This window comes from Hemibagrus wyckioides, linkage group LG09 (assembly GCF_019097595.1).
Source record: "Hemibagrus wyckioides isolate EC202008001 linkage group LG09, SWU_Hwy_1.0, whole genome shotgun sequence".
NCBI lineage: Eukaryota > Metazoa > Chordata > Actinopteri > Siluriformes > Bagridae > Hemibagrus > Hemibagrus wyckioides.
The window spans coordinates 13,672,164-13,694,838 of NC_080718.1; the positions used below are offsets into that span (position 1 = coordinate 13,672,164).

At 38.9% G+C, this 22,675-nt stretch overlaps 2 protein-coding genes across 5 annotated transcripts; one reads left to right on the forward strand and one right to left on the reverse strand.

Moving 5' to 3' along the window:
* The first annotated feature begins 544 nt into the window (after positions 1-544).
* On the forward strand, positions 545-15,882 carry tmem62 (transmembrane protein 62). Of its 2 annotated transcripts, none has more exons than XM_058399036.1 (14): positions 545-985; positions 1,577-1,688; positions 1,797-1,934; positions 2,857-2,902; positions 4,767-4,908; positions 4,986-5,110; positions 5,541-5,663; positions 7,765-7,920; positions 8,119-8,278; positions 9,267-9,380; positions 10,982-11,066; positions 11,158-11,253; positions 12,219-12,337; positions 13,232-15,882. In XM_058399036.1, exons 1-14 carry the CDS (start codon positions 791-793, stop codon positions 13,538-13,540), a joined length of 1,920 nt encoding a protein of 639 aa, XP_058255019.1. In that variant the 5' UTR covers positions 545-790; the 3' UTR covers positions 13,541-15,882. The 2 variants fall into 2 exon arrangements, 1 of the variants encoding a protein (XP_058255019.1); XR_009205771.1 differs by having other exon boundaries at positions 546-985; positions 10,982-11,079; positions 13,232-13,368.
* Positions 15,883-15,992: 110 nt separating this feature from the next.
* On the reverse strand, positions 15,993-22,037 carry ptgr2 (prostaglandin reductase 2). Of its 3 annotated transcripts, XM_058399037.1 has the most exons (10): positions 21,616-22,033; positions 21,480-21,519; positions 21,240-21,358; positions 18,833-19,024; positions 18,574-18,744; positions 18,283-18,492; positions 17,509-17,630; positions 17,215-17,302; positions 17,069-17,108; positions 15,993-16,986 (listed from the first exon to the last, which is right to left on the reverse strand). In XM_058399037.1, exons 2-10 carry the CDS (start codon positions 21,517-21,519, stop codon positions 16,922-16,924), a joined length of 1,047 nt encoding a protein of 348 aa, XP_058255020.1. In that variant the 5' UTR covers positions 21,616-22,033; the 3' UTR covers positions 15,993-16,921. The 3 variants fall into 3 exon arrangements, 2 of the variants coding, with proteins under 2 accessions (XP_058255020.1, XP_058255021.1); XM_058399038.1 differs by lacking the exons at positions 21,240-21,358; positions 21,480-21,519; positions 21,616-22,033 and having other exon boundaries at positions 18,574-18,695; positions 18,833-18,973; XR_009205772.1 differs by lacking the exons at positions 15,993-16,986; positions 17,069-17,108; positions 17,215-17,302; positions 17,509-17,630 and having other exon boundaries at positions 18,477-18,492; positions 18,574-18,695; positions 21,616-22,037.
* Between the last annotated feature and the right edge of the window lie 638 nt (positions 22,038-22,675).

The following is a 22,675-nucleotide window of genomic DNA, read 5'->3' on the forward strand; positions in this document are numbered from 1 at the left end:
ACAGAAGTGTGCAAACTGTACAATCATTCTCGTGTGAGTGGCACAAACACTATCTGATCTGTTTGCAGGTCACAAACTAGGCATGGGTCAGTGACACAAATGAACAAGTACCGCGCATGCGCATGTGGGTCGAACATTCAGCGCTTATCAGTTATCAAGCACGGGAATGTGTTTTATGTAACTGTGTTAATAAAATATTTACTTAATTAATGTATTTAATTATGCTATTATATCCTATGTGGACAAAGCTAATCTATAGTGAATTCATTGGAACATAGACCATTTTCTTCAGCCATCGTTTTGTTAATTGTATCTGTCTATTTACGCTCCTGTATTCTTGTAGATTTTGCCGATAATATGATGGTGATTCTGAAAACAAAACACATTCAAATTGTCCCTTTTGTATTTGAAATTAATTAATTTATTATTATTATTATTATTATTATTATTATTATTATTATTATTCAAAATAAAGTAGCGACTCCTTTAGTCATCGTCCTCTTCCGCTTTGCGGAAGTCAGTGATTCACTTGAGTCCGCGATTCTCCGTGGTTTCAGTTTAAAATCCAGAAAGGCGGAAGTGTGAGTTGTAAGCGGTGATGACAGCGCGGTTATTTGTCCTATCACACGGTTTTCCCCCCTCCGTCTCACCGCCACTGAACAGCCGAGGATTCGGGGCTTGCAGCTATTAAACAGTAAGCGGAGAGAGGCCATGGCCAGTGTAGCCGGTGATTTTCGGGACAGGGTTTGACGTGTGGGTCGCGCTGTGCGGGAACGCTGCTCCTATCAGGATGCTCCGGTTGTTTGTTGTCCTGGTTGGTACCGGCTTGGTGCTGGCGTGTTTTACTTCCTGGGTGATGGACAGCTACGACACCACCTGGCACCCGAAGCGGAGTTTAGTGCAGTCTCACCATGAACACGTTAAGAAGAAACGCGAGGCACCTTTTCCAGGAGCAGAGCTGAACAACATCTTCTGGTTTGTGCAGGTGAGCCGACTACTGCTGCCTCCTGAAGTCCTGTATACAACTCAAATATAGTTACTTGAACCTTTAAGCTTTTCACCCTGTAATATACTGTAATCTTTTTTTTCTTTTACAATTATTATCTTAGTATTTCCTTTTTGGGTCTAGCATGTGAATGGAGATTAGAGTCCCAAGCAGCCTCTTATGTCAGTAAAGGATACATGGATGTTTTTTTTGGGGGGGGGGAATGGGAGGAAACCACAGATCCAGGAAGAAACCCAATGCAGACGATGGGAAAACATCTGAAACCTGAGCACAGGATCAAACTGGCTGCCTCTTAATAGACAAAAGCTGCATCCTACTTTAGATCGATCAGTCAATGAAAGATGCATCCACTTCTTTATTATTTTAAATGAACCTTGATAGTTGATGATAATTAGAGTATAGAAAAGGATCTACACATTATTCTGTCACTGAAACAGTGGAACACGATGTTTACTGGGGCCGGTTTGCAATTAAAAGCCTCTGAGACATCCTTTTTGTTCTGTAAACAAGTCTTAGTTATTTTCTGTGTAAAGCAATGTATAGTAAATCTGTGTTCGGTGTCATGTGTAGGTATCTGACATTCATATAAGTCGCTTCCGTGATCCAAGACGAGTCCCAGACTTTGAAAAGTTCTGTACAGACACCATTGAGGTCATTAAACCAGCTCTCGTACTGGCCACAGGTGAGACAATTTTGCACCGTCAGGCATGGATTATTGTCGTGACTTGTTACTTTGGAAACTTTGGGAAAATCTGGTAGACTAATGTGTCTTTAAATCAATATGTACCAGGGGACTTAACAGATGCAAAGACAGAAAATAAAGTTGGCTCTCTTCAGCATGAGGTGGAGTGGCAGGCCTATCACAACGTCCTAAAGAAATCTCGAGTGCTGGAGCGCACAAAATGGATAGACATTCGAGGAAACCATGGTGAGTAATATTCTTCCTTTTTTTTTTTTGTTTTTGTTTTATTTATTGTTTTTTACATTTACAGTTTTATGGTTTGACTGCAGTTCGAGTGATTTAGTAAGTAGGCAAGTTGAGACAAAGACATTATGTAAATAAGACAACACATTATATAACTATTAGATTAGATATAACACATTAAACATTATATTGATTAAAACATAGAATCGACATTTTAGATTTATTGTTAATAATAACATTGTTGTCAACCACTCCTGCTTAAATCCACTGATTAAAAGGATTAAGGATCCTTCATTAACATTTAAGGTAAAAGCAAATTGTTTTATATGTATTGAATTTGTTGTTAAAGAAATTTTTAGCAGAAGTTATGAGCATAAGACTTCGATCAGTATGGTTTATATGGTTTACTATATTTATAAACATGATGTTAATGGAAATCAAATTTGCCTCTCAATTTTTGCTGATCATTATCATTTAGATTTTGTAACTTCCAGTCTCGACCACCAGCATCAAAGAAATTTAGGACCCAAGAGAAACAGTCACAGTAAACAGTACTTTAATCAGGAGCTTAAAAACGGGTTGTTATTCCTCATTTGTGATTATATACACAATGTGCAGTCTTCCTAAAGCAAAATTATTAGAGTAAATTTTTTATTTATTAAATGGATAATTTGCTTTGTTTTCTTGAACATCTTAACGGTTGATAAACACTGAGCATTTAGGGACCACCCTCATGAGCTCAGCTCTATTACTAGGGCTTGACTGTGGTTTTCCTCGTATCCATCCCAACCATTTCCCCACAGACTTTGTAATTGGTATTGCATTACAAGCTTCCAGACAAGAGCTCTCATTAGTCTTCCATCTTCTTCCTCTGCTTCATGAAAATATGCTCTAAAATGTCCTCTGTGTCTTCTTTTCTCCTCAGATGCCTTCAACATTATATCTCCGGACAGCGTTAACAATTATTACAGGTCTGTGCAAATCTTCTTGCTGGGATTTGTAACATGAGCATGATAGTCTTAGTTAATATTCTAAATGGCCGAACTCAAGTTAAGGCCAAATGAATCTCACAGATACAGACAAGCTACACTATATTGCCAAAAGTATTCGCTCACCCATCCAAATAATCAGAATCAGGTGTTCCAATCACTTCCATGGCCACAGGTGTATAAAATCAAGCACCTAGGCATGCAGACTGTTTTTACAAACATTTGTGAAAGAATGGGTCGCTCTCAGGAGCTCAGTGAATTCCAGCGTGGAACTGTGATAGGATGCCACCTGTGCAACAAATCCAGTCGTGAAATTTCCTCGCTCCTAAATATTCCACAGTCAACTGTCAGCTGTATTATAAGAACGTGGAAGTGTTTGGGAACGACAGCAACTCAGCCATGAAGTGGTAGGCCACGTAAACTGACGGAGCGGGGTCAGCGGATGCTGAGGCGCATAGTGCGAAGAGGTCGCCAACTTTCTGCAGAGTCAATCGCTACAGACCTCCAAACTTCATGTGGCCTTCAGATTAGCTCAAGAACAGTGCGCAGAGAGCTTCATGGAATGGTTTTCCATGGCCGAGCAGCTGCATCCGAGCTATACATCACCAAGTGCAATGCAAAGCGTCGGATGCAGTGGTGTAAAGCACGCCGCCACTGGACTCTAGAGCAGTGGAGACGCGTTCTCTGGAGTGACGAATCGCGCTTCTCCATCTGGCAATCTGATGGACGAGTCTGGGTTTGGCGGTTGCCAGGAGAACGGTACTTGTCTGACTGCATTGTGCCAAGTGTAAAGTTTGGTGGAGGGGGGATTATGGTGTGGGGTTGTTTTTCAGGAGCTGGGCTTGGCCCCTTAGTTCCAGTGAAAGGAACACTGAATGCTTCAGCATACCAAGACATTTTGGACAATTCCATGCTCCCAACTTTGTGGGAACAGTTTGGAGCTGGCCCCTTCCTCTTCCAACATGACTGTGCACCAGTGCACAAAGCAAGGTCCATAAAGACATGGATGACAGAGTCTGGTGTGGATGAACTTGACTGGCCTGCACAGAGTCCTGACCTCAACCTGATAGAACACCTTTAGGATGAATTAGAGCGGAGACTGAGAGCCAGGCCTTCTCGTCCAACATCAGTGTGTGACCTCACAAATGCGCTTCTGGAAGAATGGTCAAAAATTCCCATAAACACACTCCTAAACCTTGTGGACAGCCTTCCCAGAAGAGTTGAAGCTGTTATAGCTGCAAAGGGTGGACCGACGTCATATTGAACCCTATGGATTAGGAATGGGATGTCACTTAAGTTCACATGCAAGTCAAGGCAGGTGAGCGAATACTTTTGGCAATATAGTGTATGCTCCAGCATGTCAATGCCAATGACATGCCCCTGTGCACAAAGAAGGACCTATGAAGATATGCTTTGCCCAGGCTGATTTGGAAGATATATATTTGTATTAGCTGTTTTGTTGTGGATGAGCAGTTTATCAGATAGTGAACTATAACTTCAAACTGACTGACCCTCAGTGGTGGAATGAGCTTCCAACCTCAATTCTGACAGCACTATATTCAGAAGACCGTTAAAGACCCACTTTTTCCGTGAATGCTTAACTAATCCCTAACTTGTCCCCACTCAAAAAAAACCTACCTCCAAACAAAACCTCTAGCTCTTATGTACACTTTGCTCCTGTAGCACTCTTGCTCTTGTAGCACTCATGAAAACTCTTGCATGGTCTCTGTTTCTGTTGTCCTTTGCTCAGTGTATCATTTTGCTTGTATGTCTTCATTTCTGTTTAAAAAGCACTTGAAAATGAATAAATGTAAATATATTCTCTGATTTGCGCTTCGGTGTTTAGGAAGTATTCTGCCAACCAGAAGCTTGGCTCCTTCCACTATGTACACAGCACTCCCTTTGGCAACTATTCATTTATCTGTGCTGATGCCACCCTCACTCCTGGCCCTAAGCGTCCCTACAACTTCTTTGGAATACTTAATCAGGTAGGTTTGTGAATGTACTACAATACATGTGTGCCAGCTTCAACTCTTCTTTCTGATGATGATCTTTTGGTCCACAGAGTCAAACTGACATGCTGGTGACCTTTAGGCAGGAGAGTCAGAGCAGCAATCAGACCGTCTGGTTCGGACACTACACCACCTCCACTGTTATCTCTCCTCCACCTGGGGTCAGAGCCTTGATGAGGTGAGGGAAGGGACTGATGATTTTGTGGATAAGTGATTTTGTAGTTTATGACATGTACTTCGACTGACTGTTTAGCCGTTAATGCATGAACTGTTATCGTAATATTAAAAAGACTTGATTTTTCCCCATGTTCGATCTGAACTGGACAAAGACATTCACTTTAATACCTCTTGGAACAACTTACAGAAACATTAAAAACTTACTGTGCTCCCCTATACTGGTTGAATTTACAGCACATGTAAACAAGCCACGTTTCTGTGATATTTAATGACATAGTAATGCTACTATATATGTATTTGTATGTGGTTTAATGCCATATTTATTGTTGTCATATCTTTTGCTCCCTTCTTTCATTTGTTCATGCTAAAATGAACCAAGTGATGTTAATAGGTTAGTTGTGTGTGTGTGTGCGTGTGTAACATATTTGCAGCAAGGCAGTTGCGTATCTCTGTGGGCACCTGCACACGCTGGGGGGTCTGATGCCTGTTCTTCACAGCAGACACTCAACAGGAACACTGGAGCTGGAGCTGGGAGACTGGATGGACAACCGCAGGTAAGACCAGCATGCACCAGCAGTGAAAACACACACACACACACACACACACAGTGATCCAGATGGTCCACTCACTGTTAACACAGCAGAAACTAGTGCATTGTGTTGTACTGCAATTTACTTACTAGCCCTCCTGTCAAGTCTGTTTCTGGCATCTTGCATTAATATCAGATGTGTTTCTCTTACTTTTAGTTGTTATCCATATGTCTGTGCATCCTGAAATCTTAAACTATACAGCAGGGGTTGTCAAGGTCTACATTCAAAGGTCCAAATCTGAATTTTCATCAATGTCAAATGTCTAGAACAATTGGTTATTACAAACGTAACATGGTGCAAAAGACAACAGCAGTCAAATGTGAGAAATGGCACTGTCTGTGTTCCATCAGCTGCCTAAACCTTGGCACAAAAGGTGTGTGGTTGCTAGATGGAGACACTGGCCTAAATGTTCCATTTGCTTCATGGTCTTCACAATTCCAACTGTCTCGTTACAAATCAAACAGAACGGCTTCCTGCTGGATCGGGGCAAAATGAACACCTCTCTCTCCAATTATTTTTGAAAAATCTATTTTCTTCCTCAACTTTTTCTTTTCCAAACGCTCCCTGCGGTGAACTGTTGCCTGATTAGCCGGCCCGATTATGTCATACGTCATACACTCACTGGATGTCATGACAACAATGTCACGCAGGAAAACTTTTAATATCTAGCCTTCGCTTTCATTTCAGACCATCTCCAAAAAGACATGAAAAAACTAAACAAATGATTTACAAGTTTAACATGCGTTTATCAGAGTAGGAAATCACACACTTTTAATCCCTTACACGCAATTAGTGCTCTTGAAATACGGAATGAAGGCAGGTCCGGATTGAATTCCCTCCGGATTCGGACCAGTCCAGACTTTGAGAAGTGCTGCTGTAGGGTTTTACATTTCAAGCCTTATTTTTTTTTTCCTTTTTAGCTAGTGTTCAATCTAGCAAACAAAGAACACCATTCAATATGAGTTCCCTTTTACGAGCACTTTGGCATGCAAAAATGTAAGAAAGCAAAATTAAAAGTTTTCCCATGTTAGTGTAAACACAAGGTTAATTTGGTGTTTTAATATTTTTAATGCGATAATCAAATGTTGTCAAACAAGATTCATCACATCACAATCATTTGGCACTCAAATGCAGCCGATGTCTGTCATGTTAAATCCAGATATACTGTATATGTCGATATATCGCTTATCTTTGATCTATGCTAGGGGTGTCCAATCTTATCCAGAAAGGGCCGGTGTGGGTGCAGGTTTTCATTCCAACCAAGCAGAAGCTACATCTGATTTCAACTGGCTAATCAACTGATCTTGGCTTTCAGTAGACTCAGGTGTGGCTTCTGCTCAGTTGGAATGAAAACCTGCTCTCACACTGGCCCTTTGTGGATAAGATTGGACACCCCTGATCTATGCTGTTGAGACACCATACAAACAATGATGTCAGTATAGGAAAATACTTTCACTAGTTAAAACCAAGGACCAAGAAGCTCGCTGCATATCATACCAAAGTACATTATAACCTACTTCAATTGGGTGACTTCAAAAACATTTATTATTTAGAATTTTTTTTTATATATATGTATGTTATATATGGTTTAACAACAAAACCTGAAGGACAGCATTACAACACAACCCTCCCATCCCCCTTTACACTACCTGTTTTCTTCTCTCTCCTGTTACTGAAACCGGAAAGAGAAAAGTACTTTATCCTGAATATTTTCCAGTGGCAGAAAACTTACTTAACATAAAGCCCTGACATTCATCCAACAATGTTAAACATCCCATAACAGAAAATAGCAATACATATTTTAATCCATTTTAATTTATTCGACTTGCATTATTTGGAGTGTGTAGGTTACTACAGAAAGAATAACTATTCAAGAACAAGTGTGTTAATAGGAAACATATTTAAATGTTTTAAATTACAGCTGGAATTGTATACTGTTTAAGAACATTAAGCACATTTTAAACATCAGGAGAACAAAAAAATGATGATTTACTGGTATATTTGCAGGTAGTCTATTTATATAAGATATAAAATCTGTTCCTGTCAAATGTGTTTTTCAAATCAGATACAGGATCCTGGCCTTTGACCACGACCTCCTGAGTTTCTCAGACCTGACATTTGAGGACTGGCCAGCAGTGATCATCACCAACCCCAAAGATGCTCAATACCTACATCCAGGAGTGGAGCCTTTGGATCGCATCTACAGCTCCACACACATCAGGTGTCCCCTCTATGTGTCTTCTCAAGTCCTAAAGCATCAATGATGCCTATCATCAGGCATTCACTGTTACTTTACACACTTTACTTGACTTTACATTACACTGCATAACGTCTAGCTTACCTGTTGCAGTTTAAGTTCCATGGCTCAGGTGGATGGTTTAACAGGAGTTAGTCCTGACTGTTGATTTGCGCTCTGCAGGATCCTGGTATTTTCAGAAGCTCCGGTTACAGCAGTGTATGTGAGTGTGGATGGAGAGGCCCTGGGAAAAGCAGAGTGTGTAGGGGGACCTCTGTATGTGCTGTACTGGGACCCCAAAGTCTACTCCACTGGACTGCATTCAATCAAAGTCAAAGCAGAGGTAAGCGAAAGTTTAGTGCACAGTTTAATTTATTTTACCGGAGGACACAAAATGGAATTTGAGCCTGTTTTGGGGTTTCTATGTTCAGCACTGAATTACATGTCACACTCTACAGTGGTATTTAATGGCTCATATGAAAGTAGATACTAAGGGCTTTAAGAATTTGTGTTATTTCTTAAGTACTTGTTATTTTCATGGACATAAAAAACAACTTTTTTCACACAAATGTTTATGTAAATGGTGATATCAAACCCATTTCTGCTCATTGAAATGCCCCAAGTTCCTGTTCATAAGCATTTAAAATTGGAAGGTCTTCTCTTCAACAACTAAAATTCTGTGTAAGGTTATTCAACAGAGGTAAAAATGCCTCACAACAGTGTTCTGACTCATTTCATATTAGACTTGTGGCCAGAAAATCATTCATTTGTTTAAACTGATTGAAAATGTCAGATAAGTTTATCTCTGGCAGAATGGTACACCTATATACTGATGAAAAGCTTGTGTGTGTGTGTGTGAGAGAGGGAGATAGACTTTGTTAAAGGTTGAGTACTCAAATTCAAAGTAGATTATGGAAGAGTTAAATACACATTGGCAGCACCTCAATCACAATACTTTTGTCTTTGTGCTTTATTAATCGTTTTCTTTCTGTGTGTGCTTGTGTGTTACTGATTTTTTTAATACTGTGTTATAACTGTGAAATAACCTTTCATCATAATACACATTGTTGTGTATGATATTTTTTAAACTGTGCAATTACAGTAATCTAAATTTTGTGCAATAACAACAATCTAAGATATGCAATAACCTAGTGCAGTTGTTTGTGAAATTATTTTTATTGTTTTATTTTCTTCTATATTTATATATATATATTTAATCTCTGCTTCATATTTGCACATTTCTTTTCTTTTTTTCTTGCTTCTGTAAGATGGAAATTTCCCCACTTTGGGACAAACAAAGGTTTATCTTATCTTATCTTATCTTATCTTAGAATTTGGCAGGTCAGACGAAGGTGCGAGAGCAACTGTTTACCATGCAGGAGGACCTCACACCCAGCTTTGGCTTCCTACAATCTTTTATCCTCCTCACTGACCACTACATCCTGGTAATAATAATTAAAAAGTACTAATAAAAACCAGATATACAATAAGTTGCTAGATAGATTCCTCCTCTTCTTAATCTTCGATCAATACGTAGCTTCATTTGGGGTTTGTTTATGTCCCATATATTCATGCTTAGCTGCCTTCTCAGTTGTATCCCTTTACCTATGATTTCCCATGCCTCGTTGCTGTAGCTCTCATAGTGCTCTCATAGGAACACTGCTTGTAAGCCCATTGAATCACCTGCTGTGGGTGTTAGACTTAGATTTGCAAGAGTATCGTATGCTTTGCAAACCAGTGCACCAGATATTAATATATTCAGTTGTGTGCTTCATGTGCTTGGACAGTCACAGAGGACACTAGTATCTCCTATGGTGGCTGATCAGCACTTGCCTTAAAGGTGGATCTCAAGTTTAGAGAATGAGTTGCAGCCACTGAAAGTACATCTGGCAATGTAACTGAACTCTGCACTTCATTGCACTCTTACATTTGCCATGTCCACTGCCTGATCTAATACCCTGTGTTCCAGTGCAGTAAGGCCATTGGTTATCTCGTTTCCATGGATGTTCTTCCTTGTGCTTCAGAAGATCACCTCAATTGCCAGCTACACTCCCAACTAAACTCTTGCAGCATTGGGAAAGCTAATGAGTAGGATGCAGTTCCTCTGCAGCACGTGAAGCATGATTTTTATATAAGTGCTTGTTGAAGAAGTCCTGGTCCCAAGCAATTTGGACACTGGTCATGTCCATCATCCAGCAGAAATCAGCACTGTGCCCTGGTATACAGGATACTAGGAAATTTTTTACAAGAGTTCACAGAAAGTTAGAATTCATTAACATAATTTTATGTTATTAATTATTCTGCATATGAAGCACCCAAGAGTCTAAGCATCTTACACAAGGCAGTCAAATAAGATGCCAGTACAACTCTCCATGACAGTTTTATTATCGTTCACAAGGATCTTTGAGTTGCATTCTTTCTACATTTTCTTCCTCATCAAAACACAAACAGGAAAGAGGCATGAAGTAGTGGAGGCAAATTATAGTCTTCACAGTCTACTGAGGATACACATGTCAGGGCAGTCACAAGGTGGTGACTTTACTGTTAATGTTCAGCTGGGGAACAAGCACATTGAAAAATCTCACTAGTTTTGAAAGGAGCTGCCTTTACCTCAGATTAGAGTTTTATTTTATGACCTATAATGCATGTTTGCATTATAGTTTTTGCACCAAGGTACATTTCATGTCTATTTTGTTCTGCTATAAAAGAGAGGACATAATAAGTTTGTTTTAATGTCCAAATGGTGTCCAAATAAAGAAAACGGTCTTTATAAGGAGCCAAAATATTTAGCTGTTTTATTTTCAGCTAAACAGAAGCAAAAATCATTTATTCAAATGTTTAGAAGTTGTACCTTGTATTTGGGTTGAATAAGCCTGGAGATCTCTGTGCTAAAGTATAATATTTGTATAATATAATAGCTGAGCTTTATAACCAGAGTAAGAAATAAATCGGACATGGTAAAGAGGAGCAGCCATAAAAAAGTCACAGAAATGTCTGTGATCAAAGACACAGAAATGTATTTAATGTAAGTGTGTGTTTCTTTTAGGCACGGATCGCTTTTGTAGCAGTCGTGTTGCTGAACGTGGGCATCCTGGTTGCCTTCAGATTCTTGCAGATGCCCGCTGCCCGAGGTGCGGCTCAGTGGTAAATATGGCAAAAAAAAAAAAAAAATTGAAACCAATCTACAGTGAATACTATGCCACATACACACTGTCTTTTCAGGGATGCTCTCTCAGGCCGTTTTGTCCATACACCTTGTCAGCAAGATCAATGCTTTCTACTACACCTTGCTGCTGTTCAATCTGTGTACAGCATTAGGTAAGTTAAACCTATTTACATGTTACATTTCCACTCATTTATTTGACAGAACTGTTCTAGACATTTCTTACTTACCTTAGCGCGATTAAGACACAAAAATTCAGAGACGAGGCTTGATGAGATGAGGCTTGATCTGAACCACAGAGAGACACACACGGCATCACACATACACACACAGCAAAATAACCCACAGGGTAACAGCCACAGAGTAAGGAAGCATGTTATATTCTGGGCAGAGTTACAGGGTCAGCACATCCCTGTTTGAAAATTGTAAAGATCCTGAAAATCTTGCCTGCTTGTCCCTCAATTCACAAAGAAAGTTTGTTCTTTTCACTTTCATGAGTGTTTTTCATTAGTCCGCTGCTGAAGTTACTAAGAGTTCATAACCACAGTTTGCCATGGTACAGAAAAATAAAAATGCAATGTCCTCTGCCCTGAAAACTCCTTCATGTTGGGAAAACATATGAACTGACGCTTATGAAACACTCAACTGTTACAAAACACTCGACACGACCAATGTTAAATAAGCTCCTTACAGAAGCCCCACAATTAAATCGATTATCCATTTTATTTGAAGCATCTGCTTTATAAAGTCAGTGTGAATTAGCTGTTACTGTAATATAGGATAAAGTGTTTAATATAAACCTGTGATTTGAATTAGCTAGCACTTTTGTCAGAGCTGCTCCTGTTATGGAAATAAACTAACAACTTCTGACCAATCAGATTAAATTAAATTTTTAGATTGTTTCAAACAAATATCTATTTATCAGATAAACTGTTGCATATGTTGTAGATTTAACACATAAACATTACAGTGCATATTCATATCACTCACGCTATCTATAAATCATGTGGTTTATAAAGATGCTGTATAGTAAGATTCCAGCATGTCCACAGCTTGTCATATATTTATTTTGGTTAGTGTCAGTTTCTGTATTAAACCTGCTTTACGTGGTCTTTCTCAGGGCCGTGGTTCATTGGGGAGGTGATTGATGGACACAATGGAGCTTGCTTTGCTTTCGGTGTGTTCGTTGGTGGGCATTTTCTTGAGGGCAGTCTGACCTATGTTGTGGGTGTGATGCAGGTAAGAGCTTTGATTCTTGCATAGTAAGAGGGCTTTGGAAAAAAAAAAAAAAAAAACACACAAACTCTGGTCTCTGTGTGGCCTCAGGGTTTTTAAATGGGAGGAAAAAACACTAGACCAACAACAACGGTCTGTCAGTCAGCCATGTTGCCAGTGAATTCAGAAAGCTTCTCCTCTTGCATAAGCTTTCAGGTGTTCTACCCTAGGCTGTGTGTGTGTGTGTATTTGGGGTGTGGTTTCATTAAAAAGGAAGAGCTGCAATTGTCTGTCTGGTCAGGATCACAGTGGATCTCAGGATATTAGTGGCTGGAATGCCAGTCCACAGCTAGGCACCAAGGACACACACATTCTCACCTAGAGGCAATTTAGCATTACCCAGTCTACCTACATACATGTTTGGGAGGTAGGAGGAAACCAGAGAACGTAGAGAACCCGGAGGAAACCCATGCAGACATGAGACATGTCCAGAAACTCAGAATTTAACCTAAGACCCTGGAGTGGCAAACCTTGGAAAAAGCCTTTGGACTTTAGCTTCCATCACATTCAGTGGTAATACTTCTCAGAGTTATAACAGTAGACTTTCCCCACAGGGTCATATAGCTAGCCTTGTTCTGGTGTTGGCACATAACATTTGTGGTGTCTTACTACTATCTTATTTGAGGTAGGCCTTATTTGAACTTTAGGGTGCTGCGTTTGTCAATGTTTCTGCTTTAATCTGCTATAGATATATAGATGCACGTTCCTAAACCTGGTCCTTGAGTGCCCCCTGTACTGCTTCAGCAGACCCAATTCAACTAATCAGCCTTTAATATCCACTTATGTATAAAAAATATAAATACTTATATTAAAAACCCACTCTTATGTATTTTTGTTTTTCTTTATGAACATCTACAGTTGATCTTCTTCAACATGCCTCTGACATGCTACCTCTGCTGGAGTGTGCACCAGCGCTACAGCGGCTGCTCCTTCCGCTCTCATTTCTGTAGGACAGGATCCCGCTGGAGGACTCTGGCTGTACACGTGGTAATGCTGCTTCTCTTCATCTGGCAGGCATACTCCTGCTACTTCCTGCTGGAGACCTACGGCCCGTTGGCTTTCTTCCTGTCTCCGGTGCGTACCTGGGCTCTGCTGATGGGTCTGCTGCTCATTTACAAGGTCTGGAAGGGACCAGCTCCAAGTCCCTCTAATAAGACCAACTCGTAGCTATGACAGCGAAACTGACCAGTTTTTCAGACACAATTTTAAACATTTTACTGTTCTACACATTTGTGTGCCATATTCTTCCCCCTCTATCTTTCTACGCAATCGCTACATTACGGAATTGTTCGTATCATAACAGGAGAGCTGGAGAGAGGATGTACCACTAAAGCATGGGCATTTTAGTCTACTTGAACACTCATCTTGGGCCACTTCTTTTTTTCAGTAGATTACACTGAAGTATTTTAGCAAATCAACAAGGTGTGAATTGCCTTGCTCGACTGCCAGACTAAATATTTGATCATTTAGATAAAATACAAATTTGTGGATGAGCACTGAGACTCTTTCACCTGCGTTATTGCTTAACCACCAATCACAATATCAGCAATAGTTTAGTTGGGGAAAAAAAAAAAAAAAAAAACTGACCATAGACAGTGACCTTGGTTCTGCTGCGTGGACAACATTGAGGTTGTTAAAGCCTTCAACGTATTTTTGTTCTGTTTGTTCACATGATTTCCTGTAACTAATACAAATAGTTTATTCCACTGGGCTTTCAAAGCCAGTCCCAAGTCCTGATTAAAATGGATGGGTTTCCAAATCAAATATGCGTATCAATATCAAATATGGAGATAATCCAGTGGTACTCATGGTACTCGAGGTATCTTGGCAGTCCTGGGATTCAAACTTACAACCTTCCAACCAGTGGAACAACATTTTGTAAAGCAAAGGTCAAATGACATCAGGTTGAGACTAGCGGTGTGATCTCATGCCATCAGGAGCTTTTCACTTTCATGCTGCCGTTTGTTCATTTGTTCTTTCGTTTTCTTACTTTCTTTTGTTCTTGGTAACTGTCTGGTCAGGGTCACAGTGGATAAATTAGGCGTCTAGTATTTTTAGTTTTATAATTTTGTAAACTAGAACTACAGACCAACTGCATTCATTAGAAATGTTGCTGGCAGGTACAAACTGAATCATAACTGTGAACAGGAATAAAATTTGGTGACACTCTTTCTCTAATAAAATAATAATAAATCTCAAAATAGAAAAAAATGTGCAAATTAGGCCATGCCCACTTTAAATCTGAATACAAATACGGCTGTTTACAGCACTAAACACACACACACAAATAATTTATATATATATATATTATTTGTTGTTATGTTACACCCACGTTGTATTTATGAATACAGAAACCTAATGTATAACACATGATCCCATTGTTTCTGCTGTGATGAAATTTCATCAGGCTCATCAGAACATGTGTTTGTTTTGGGTCACAAACCATTTGTAGAGGACTATACAGATTAACCTCATGAGATTTCTTAGACTAGCAAAGGAAAAACTGGTATCTATGGAGAAGGTATACGAGTGCCTGAGCTGTATCCTAGACATAATACACCACTATATGCTTTATTTATTGTATGACACTGGAAGAGATCCCTGATCTCACTGAATAGGACCAGTGTTGTAGTAAAAAAAAAAAGAGTGTGAAGATAAACTGGATGTAGGACTGCTTCATAGATCAAGATGCAAGAAAAGACAATCAGCAGTGTGTTTATACACTTGGAGCTCATTAAAGTGTAGACCCACTGAATTTTTTTTTTTTTAAAGTTTCTCATTCTGCACTTCAGCTGGATTGGATAAACACGGTTTGGAAAACTAAAGGGAACAATCCATGCAACATAATCAATGCATAACAGTCATGTTGTACAGAAGGAGCTAAAGATAGAGGGAATATTACAGTGTTTATGTTGAGGATGTTTTTACCATGTAATCCACTTATTTTCTATAAATGCTGCGATAAATTTGGTGTGGTAGATTTCTTTTTGTTGTGCTTTTGTTGATTTGTGTTTTGATTACCTGCAACTCAGTTCAGGTCTCTCGGGAATGTAAAGACTCTAGATTATCTATGAACAATGTGAAGGGTTTCAAATGGTTTCTTTTTTGGTTTTGGGTTATTCATTTAGAACAATATGTGACTCAATCTTTATTCATTTACAGTTGTGATGAAGTGACTACTTGAAACAATCATTTGAAATAATATACTTTATTTATAATGAAGTATATTATTAATAAATTATAAATAATTTATCATTATTTTTTATGCATATTGATTTGATTGTTTTTTTAAGTACTGTGCTGTTGTTTATGCCCATTTCCTTGTATGTAGAACAAGTTTGAAGTCCCTTGAATGCTAATGATTACTGCTCAGATAGTGGAAATTTGATTACACACTGATTGGTGAGCGAGTCAATGTGCTCACCGGTCAAGCCGAATGCTAGTGATGACTTAAACATGTTTGGTCCTTAGAATTTGCCTTTCTGACAAAATAAACAAATGAAAAGTAAGCGATTTTTATTTTTAATACTTTCCACTTTTATTACATACACCACTTTTTAATCAAAGGCACTAGTTATACACACAGGTAAACATTTCTGGTAAACCCCTTGGAAGATAATTGCTATGATTCTGCAGTTAAAACATTTAAAAAAAAAGTTAATTTTCAGGCACAAACAGCCTTTTTACTATGATCCAAGAAAAACAGCAATGTTCTCAGTGTGATTAGTGACTGTTGGGGAAAAAAATATTTTAGTGACATGTTTTCCAGAAAAAACAGCTCATTTGCTGCGATTTAAGTAGACCTGACCTTCATGTGAACCATTTTCAAGACAGCGTCCACCACAGCACACCATGATCATCATGTTCTCAATATACATGTTAGTGTTATGTAGACACATCACACTTATACACTATATTGCTAAAGGTTTTGGGGCACCCCTCCAAATCATTGAACTCGGGTGTTGTTTATCAGTGGTTGGGCTTGGCCCCTTAGTTCCAGTGAAAGGAACTCTTAATGCTTCAGCATACCAAGACATTATGGACAATTTCATGCTCCCAACTTTGTGGACTCTCAGTCTCCGCTCTTATTCATCCCAATGGTGTTCTATCGGGTTGAGGTCAGGACTCTGTGTAGGCCAGTCAAGTTCCTCCACATAAAACTCACTCATCCATGTCTTTATGGACCTTGCTTTGTGCACTGGTGTGCAGTCATGTTGGAACAGGAAGGGGTCATCCCCAAACTGTTCCCACAAAGTTGGGAGCATGAAATTGTCCAAAATGTCTTGGTATGTTGAAGCATTAAGCGTTCCCTTCACTGGAACTAAGAGGCCAAGCCAAACCCCCTGAAATGCAGCACCTGAATTCAATGAATTGGTTTGGTGTCCCAAAACATTTGACATTTTAGTGTTCCAGTGCAGGGTAAGATTATACTATAATACAGTAATAGTATACTATATTATAGTAATTGAAACTGAAAAGTAAATAAGATATACAAAGCTGCTTGAAGGGGGGGGGGGGATAAACAGCATCCTCTGCAGGTGACGTGGCTCAATCTGAAATTTTAACAATTTGTTTTCCAATGTTGCCTCCAGACATCATAGAGCAAAAGGCCACTGTAATAAAAGTTGCACATGGTTAAATAAGAATGTAATATTCACAAATTAAATATGATTTTAATCATGATTTAGTTCTTACCACCCATGTTTTCTATTCCATTCACCACAGTCTCTAACACCTGAAGTAAATCGAATTAAAGAATAATTTCTGCAGCACACACACATACATGTTTGTTTGAATATTTGCCCATAATAAATTTTACTTTACAAAGTCAGCCTTCTTACTTTAATTTGGCCAGCCTTCACCCACTGGCTCAGCAGCTCCAGACCTTCCTTATGTTTATCCATGTAGTTCAGAACCATAAACCTGTCCCTATATATAAATAAATCAAACACATTCCAGGTTATAAAAAGAAACATGCAGACGGCATCAAAGCTAGTGGACTATGAATACTAGGACTCGATATTTACAAAAAGATTGTGCTGCTCAGGTGACACTGAAAGATCACCTCTGATCCGAAACATCAGTAGCTCTGATAATAGTTTTTTTGCTGGGTGAGAAAAGTGACAAGTTTGTACCTGGTAATATTTTTGTGGCACAGAGTTTCTTGTGTCTCCTCGCTCAGTGGAGGCGGGTAGGGTACGTCTTTATTGTACTGAGAAATCTGCCCACACAGGATCACGTGACTGCTGCTGTTCATCTACAATACAGATTGGAGATAAGTAAAAATCCCTAATCACAAAAACTTCTACTAGTGTAAGAAAATGGATGCTTTATACACACAATTTATTAGCTACATAACAATTTTGTTATTTTCAGTACCAATGTTGGACTCTAACTGTTTGTTTGATACATATAGTCATTTCCCCTGAAAGGGAAATCACTGCAAATCAGACTCATCTCTCTTTCTGGACATTTTAGTATTAATGAGATCTCAGACCATGGACGTTCACTCTATGACTCTTTACTACAGAGTAATAACTGTGTAACACTGAATAGGTATCACTTAAAATCTTTGCTTTATATCATGCTATTTTTGCTAAAATGCTATGATTTCTCATTGATATAATGCCATTATCAGTGCTGCTTAACAACTCAAGCTCTATAGTATAACTGCTTGTGCCATACTGGCTCTATTAGCTAATCTGTCATGTGACTGCCCAACACTGCTGACATCTAGGTGTGATCATGTGGGATGATCTGTCATCATCAAATAATTAAAACTATGGCGTTGGTTTTTATGATATAACTAAGTTTTTTTTTTTTTATGTGAGGGGGAAAAACACCATAATTTGATGATAGGCTATGTAATCATAATTATGATGTCGGATGATAGAAACATACACTCTCACCTGTGATATGACTGTGTCACTAATAGGACCTCCGACATTGTCAAAGTAGATGTCCACTCCATTGGGACAACAGTCCCTCAGTGCTGTCGAGACGTCCCCCTTCTTATAATTCACAGCTGCTGTGAACCTGAGCTGCGACACCAGCGTCTGGCATTTCTCATCTGATCCACAGATCCCAACCACTCTCTCACAGCCGTCCAATCTGCCGATCTTACAGTACAAAACTACATTTAGAAATATCACGTCAAAAGTTACGTTGACATAATACATGGGACAAGATAAAAAAATCACCTGTCCAGCAAGTGATCCACAAGCTCCAGATGCTCCACTGATCACCATGGTCTGTCGAGCCCCGGGAATCACATGTCCTTTCTCTCTCACTCCGAGCAGAGCAGTGAGTCCAGGCATGCCTACTGCACCCAGAACATATGACAAGTGGCCATCAACCATACTGGGGTTAACCTACCAGAAAAAAGTGCTAATTTTGTTAAGCAGTCTAACATAAAGCATGCACATGTCTTCTAATGCATGCACTGAAACTAAAGAATACCTTCTCTACAGAGTTGCCATCAATCACATCACAAGTTTGCCAATGCCAGTTGAAGGAGGTGACAATGTCACCGATGGCCAGATGTGAGTTCTTGCTATCTTCCACCACACCAACTCCACCTCCATCAATACACTCTTCAAGCCTCCATGGTAGCAGATAATCGGCACCCGTATCATCATTCATGCGACAACGCTGGACATGTGAACAGTATAATCAGCTCTGGTTAAAGTATATTAGCATATTTACATACTTTATTTGCCCTGACATGTATTAATTATCATCATAAATCATGCTCAACACTCAAATATTCATGATATTGTCAGTACTTTTATATCACTCATTACCTCTATTTGTTCCTCACAGAAACAAACTCGAGTTTGACATTTAATTTTCAAATTTTCATAAATATTGTGATACAAACATGCAGTATTTTTAATGTAGTGTTTGTATACTGACTTTTTAGATCTCTTTGGCAATTCAAAATAGCGCCTAGTCATCTAGCTTTTCTCATTTTTCTGATCAGATGTTTACGACTAAAAACGATCAAAACTCCTCATTATACACAATGAGTTCGGTCACCTCCCCACCAGTGTGATCACCAAAAGACCATCAGAATACTGATCACCATTGTTTGCCCAACTCTAATAATTTAAACTTCCTTCTTGGCTTTATTTAAAAACAGTTATTTCACCTGTAACTGTTTACTTCATATCCGTTTCCTGACTTGATTTTGCATAAAAATGTGAATAATTGGTTTCTAGTTTGTAAATACATTACATGGCAAAAGTTGGATACGTGACCATCACACCCATTAGTGGTTCTTCCCCCAAAGTTGCCACAAAGATGGAAGCCCCAAATTGTCTAGAATGCCTTTGTTTGCTGCAGCATTACAATTTCTCTTCACCGGCACTAAGAGGCACAAAAACATGTTCCACCATGACAATGCCCCTGTACACAAAGCGATGTCTATATTTGTCGATATTACAGTAGAAGAGCGCAAATGTCCTGCACAGTGGCCTAACCTCAACCGAAAAAAAAAAAAAAAACTTTGGCATGCTAACTGTGCACCAGGACTCCTTGTCTGACATCAGTATCTAATCTCACTAATGCTCTTCTGGCTGAATAAACAAAAATCCTCACAGCCACGCTCCAAAATCTAGTGGACAGACTTGCCAGAAGAGAGGAGGTTATTAAGGCAGTTACCAAAGAGTCCTTAGGTAAAGTGCTAAAAATGAATAACGACTTAATTTTATAGACAGACAGGTAGATAGACAGACAGATCAGTCTGTTCAGGTCAGTTGAGGTCAGGGAAACATTTCCGTTCCTTGAAGGCGAACACAGAGAGAATGAGGAGGAGCTTCTTCCCGCAGGCCATTCGGGCCCTCAACCAGTACACCTAGGATCTGGACTCTCTGTTCTTACCCCCACACAACATAACATTCTACCTCAGCTGATTGTTGCACATGCTAATATTGCACTACTCTGTACACACAATAACACTCACTGTACATCATCTCTGTACATCTTTGTGTGTGCACTGCACTGTCACTTTACTCCCTGTTAAACTGGACATTATATCTTGCCTCATATACACTTCTACAATATATTTATATATTTATCTTACATATGCACACTGTACATACTATACTCTTTTGCAACACCATTTCAATGTTGACTTTAGCAGACCCTTTTATCTACATATATTCATATACTGTATCTTCTGTACATTATAGAGTCTACACATATTTATTTATATTGTTTTATTTTTTCACATATACTATATTGTACTAATATATATATACACATATATTTCTTGTTTTTGCTTTTATACTTTTATATTTTTACACTTTTATATTTGTTACACATTTTCTTTACACATTTTTCTGTTACACATTGTCTTTTTTTTCCTCTTTCCTCTTTTATGTAAGACAGTCGTAAAAAGCATTTCACCACATCTCGTACTGTGTATGATTTCGTATGTGACAAATAAAATTTGAATTTGAATTTGAGACAGACAGACAGACAGACAGACAGACAGACAGACAGATAGATAGATAGATAGATAGATAGGCAGGCAGGCAGGCAGACAGATGGACAGAGAGACGGACAGACAGATGGACAATCAGACAGACAGATAGGCAGGCAGACAGACAGACAGACAGATATATAGCCAGCCGGCCAGCCAGCCAGCCAGCCAGATAGATAGATAGATAGTCTGCTTTCCTGTGGTCAATAAAATTGCATTTTGCATAATTCATAAATCATATTTTTGGTGACTAGTCCTATGTAATCTGGACCTCTTTCTTTATTTTGTTTAAAGATTGGACACCCCTGATTTATACAAACAATAATTCATACACTTGATTTTAAATTTATTAATAATCACATTTTAGAGGTCTGTCCTCACCATGTAGGGGTCAACAGACAGATACAGCGTCCTGACGAGGATTTCTCCCTGTTTCAGCTCAGTGCACAAACTCGTCTCCTCCACACGGAAGTTATCAGGAGATGGAGCGCCATTTTTCCCTTTGCACAAGCAAAATGAAATATTTAATGTGTTCATATCATTGCATTAACATAAATACATAAAGTACACCAGAATATATAAACACCAATAATACAGGACGATAACAGACATCTTGCTTACCTGGCCGTGAGGATAAAACAACTCTTTGCACTGTTAACATCTTAATAAATAAAAAAAAAAACACTTATCAAGGCGAATAGTTAACGTTACATAATATCAACAAAACGTTTCTAAAACTTTGGCCTCGTTCACTTACAATAACGGCTGCTCATGGGCCGTGTCCCAAACCGCTCTCTACGCACTAAAAATGTCAAACGAAGTAACGCGCCAATGTCAGCTTACTAGCTTGTCATACTTCTTAGTATGAATGCATGTGATTTGGGATGCAGCCCAGCGCTCATAAAGTGCTGCGAACTGACGTTTCCCTTTTAAAGCAGCTTTTAAAACAACATAATATGTCATCTGTGGATACGCATTAAATAGGCGTGCTATTTAGTGAAATAATACACATTTAATGGTTTAGAAACAAAGTAAACGAGCCCAAATTTTGGCTTGACATCCGGTCCTGCTAAAACGGATGTCAAAATAAAAGTTTGTGAACGTAATATTTTCAAATCAAATACGACAAAGAAATACATACAAAAGCGGAATTAATCATTATGCAAAGGATCTTACAACGCAGATAAAACACTAAAGATATTTAACATTATTTTATTAGTTCAATAAACAGTTTTACTAAATGCAAAACAAAAAACTCAAAGTATGCAATAGTGAACAGTTTCCGAACCCCGCCCTTCCTGGGTAAAAATGGGTGTGGTAGAGCAAAAAAATGGAACAGTAAAATGGGCGGGGCTATGGTTACCGCAAGACCAGCGTTGGAACCAGATCGATAAAGCTGTGAACGTGTTTTGTTTTTCTCACAATGAATACAAAATTACTGCTAATGCTGTTTAGGAAATAAATACGAAGGTGACAATAAACCTCAGTCAAACGTCTTAGACCATTAGGTTATTAATGCACATTCCGGGATTTAAATTGATTGTGAAAAGGCTCCATCAAACACACACCCACGCGCGTGAAGCAGCACGCGTATTAAAATCCTTAAAACACTTATGAGTTAATGAATGCGCTTTGAAAGCACGTGACGATCTACGCCGCCGCTTATTGGCCAATGAATAATAATGCCAGGCAGTGCTGGGAGTGTATGTTATTTGGGTCAGACGTCTCAATCTGGATGTGCCAGATTATAAAGCTTCATCTCCAGTGTAGTAAACAATTAACCGTTGGCTGTTTCAGTAGCTTACATACCATCTTAC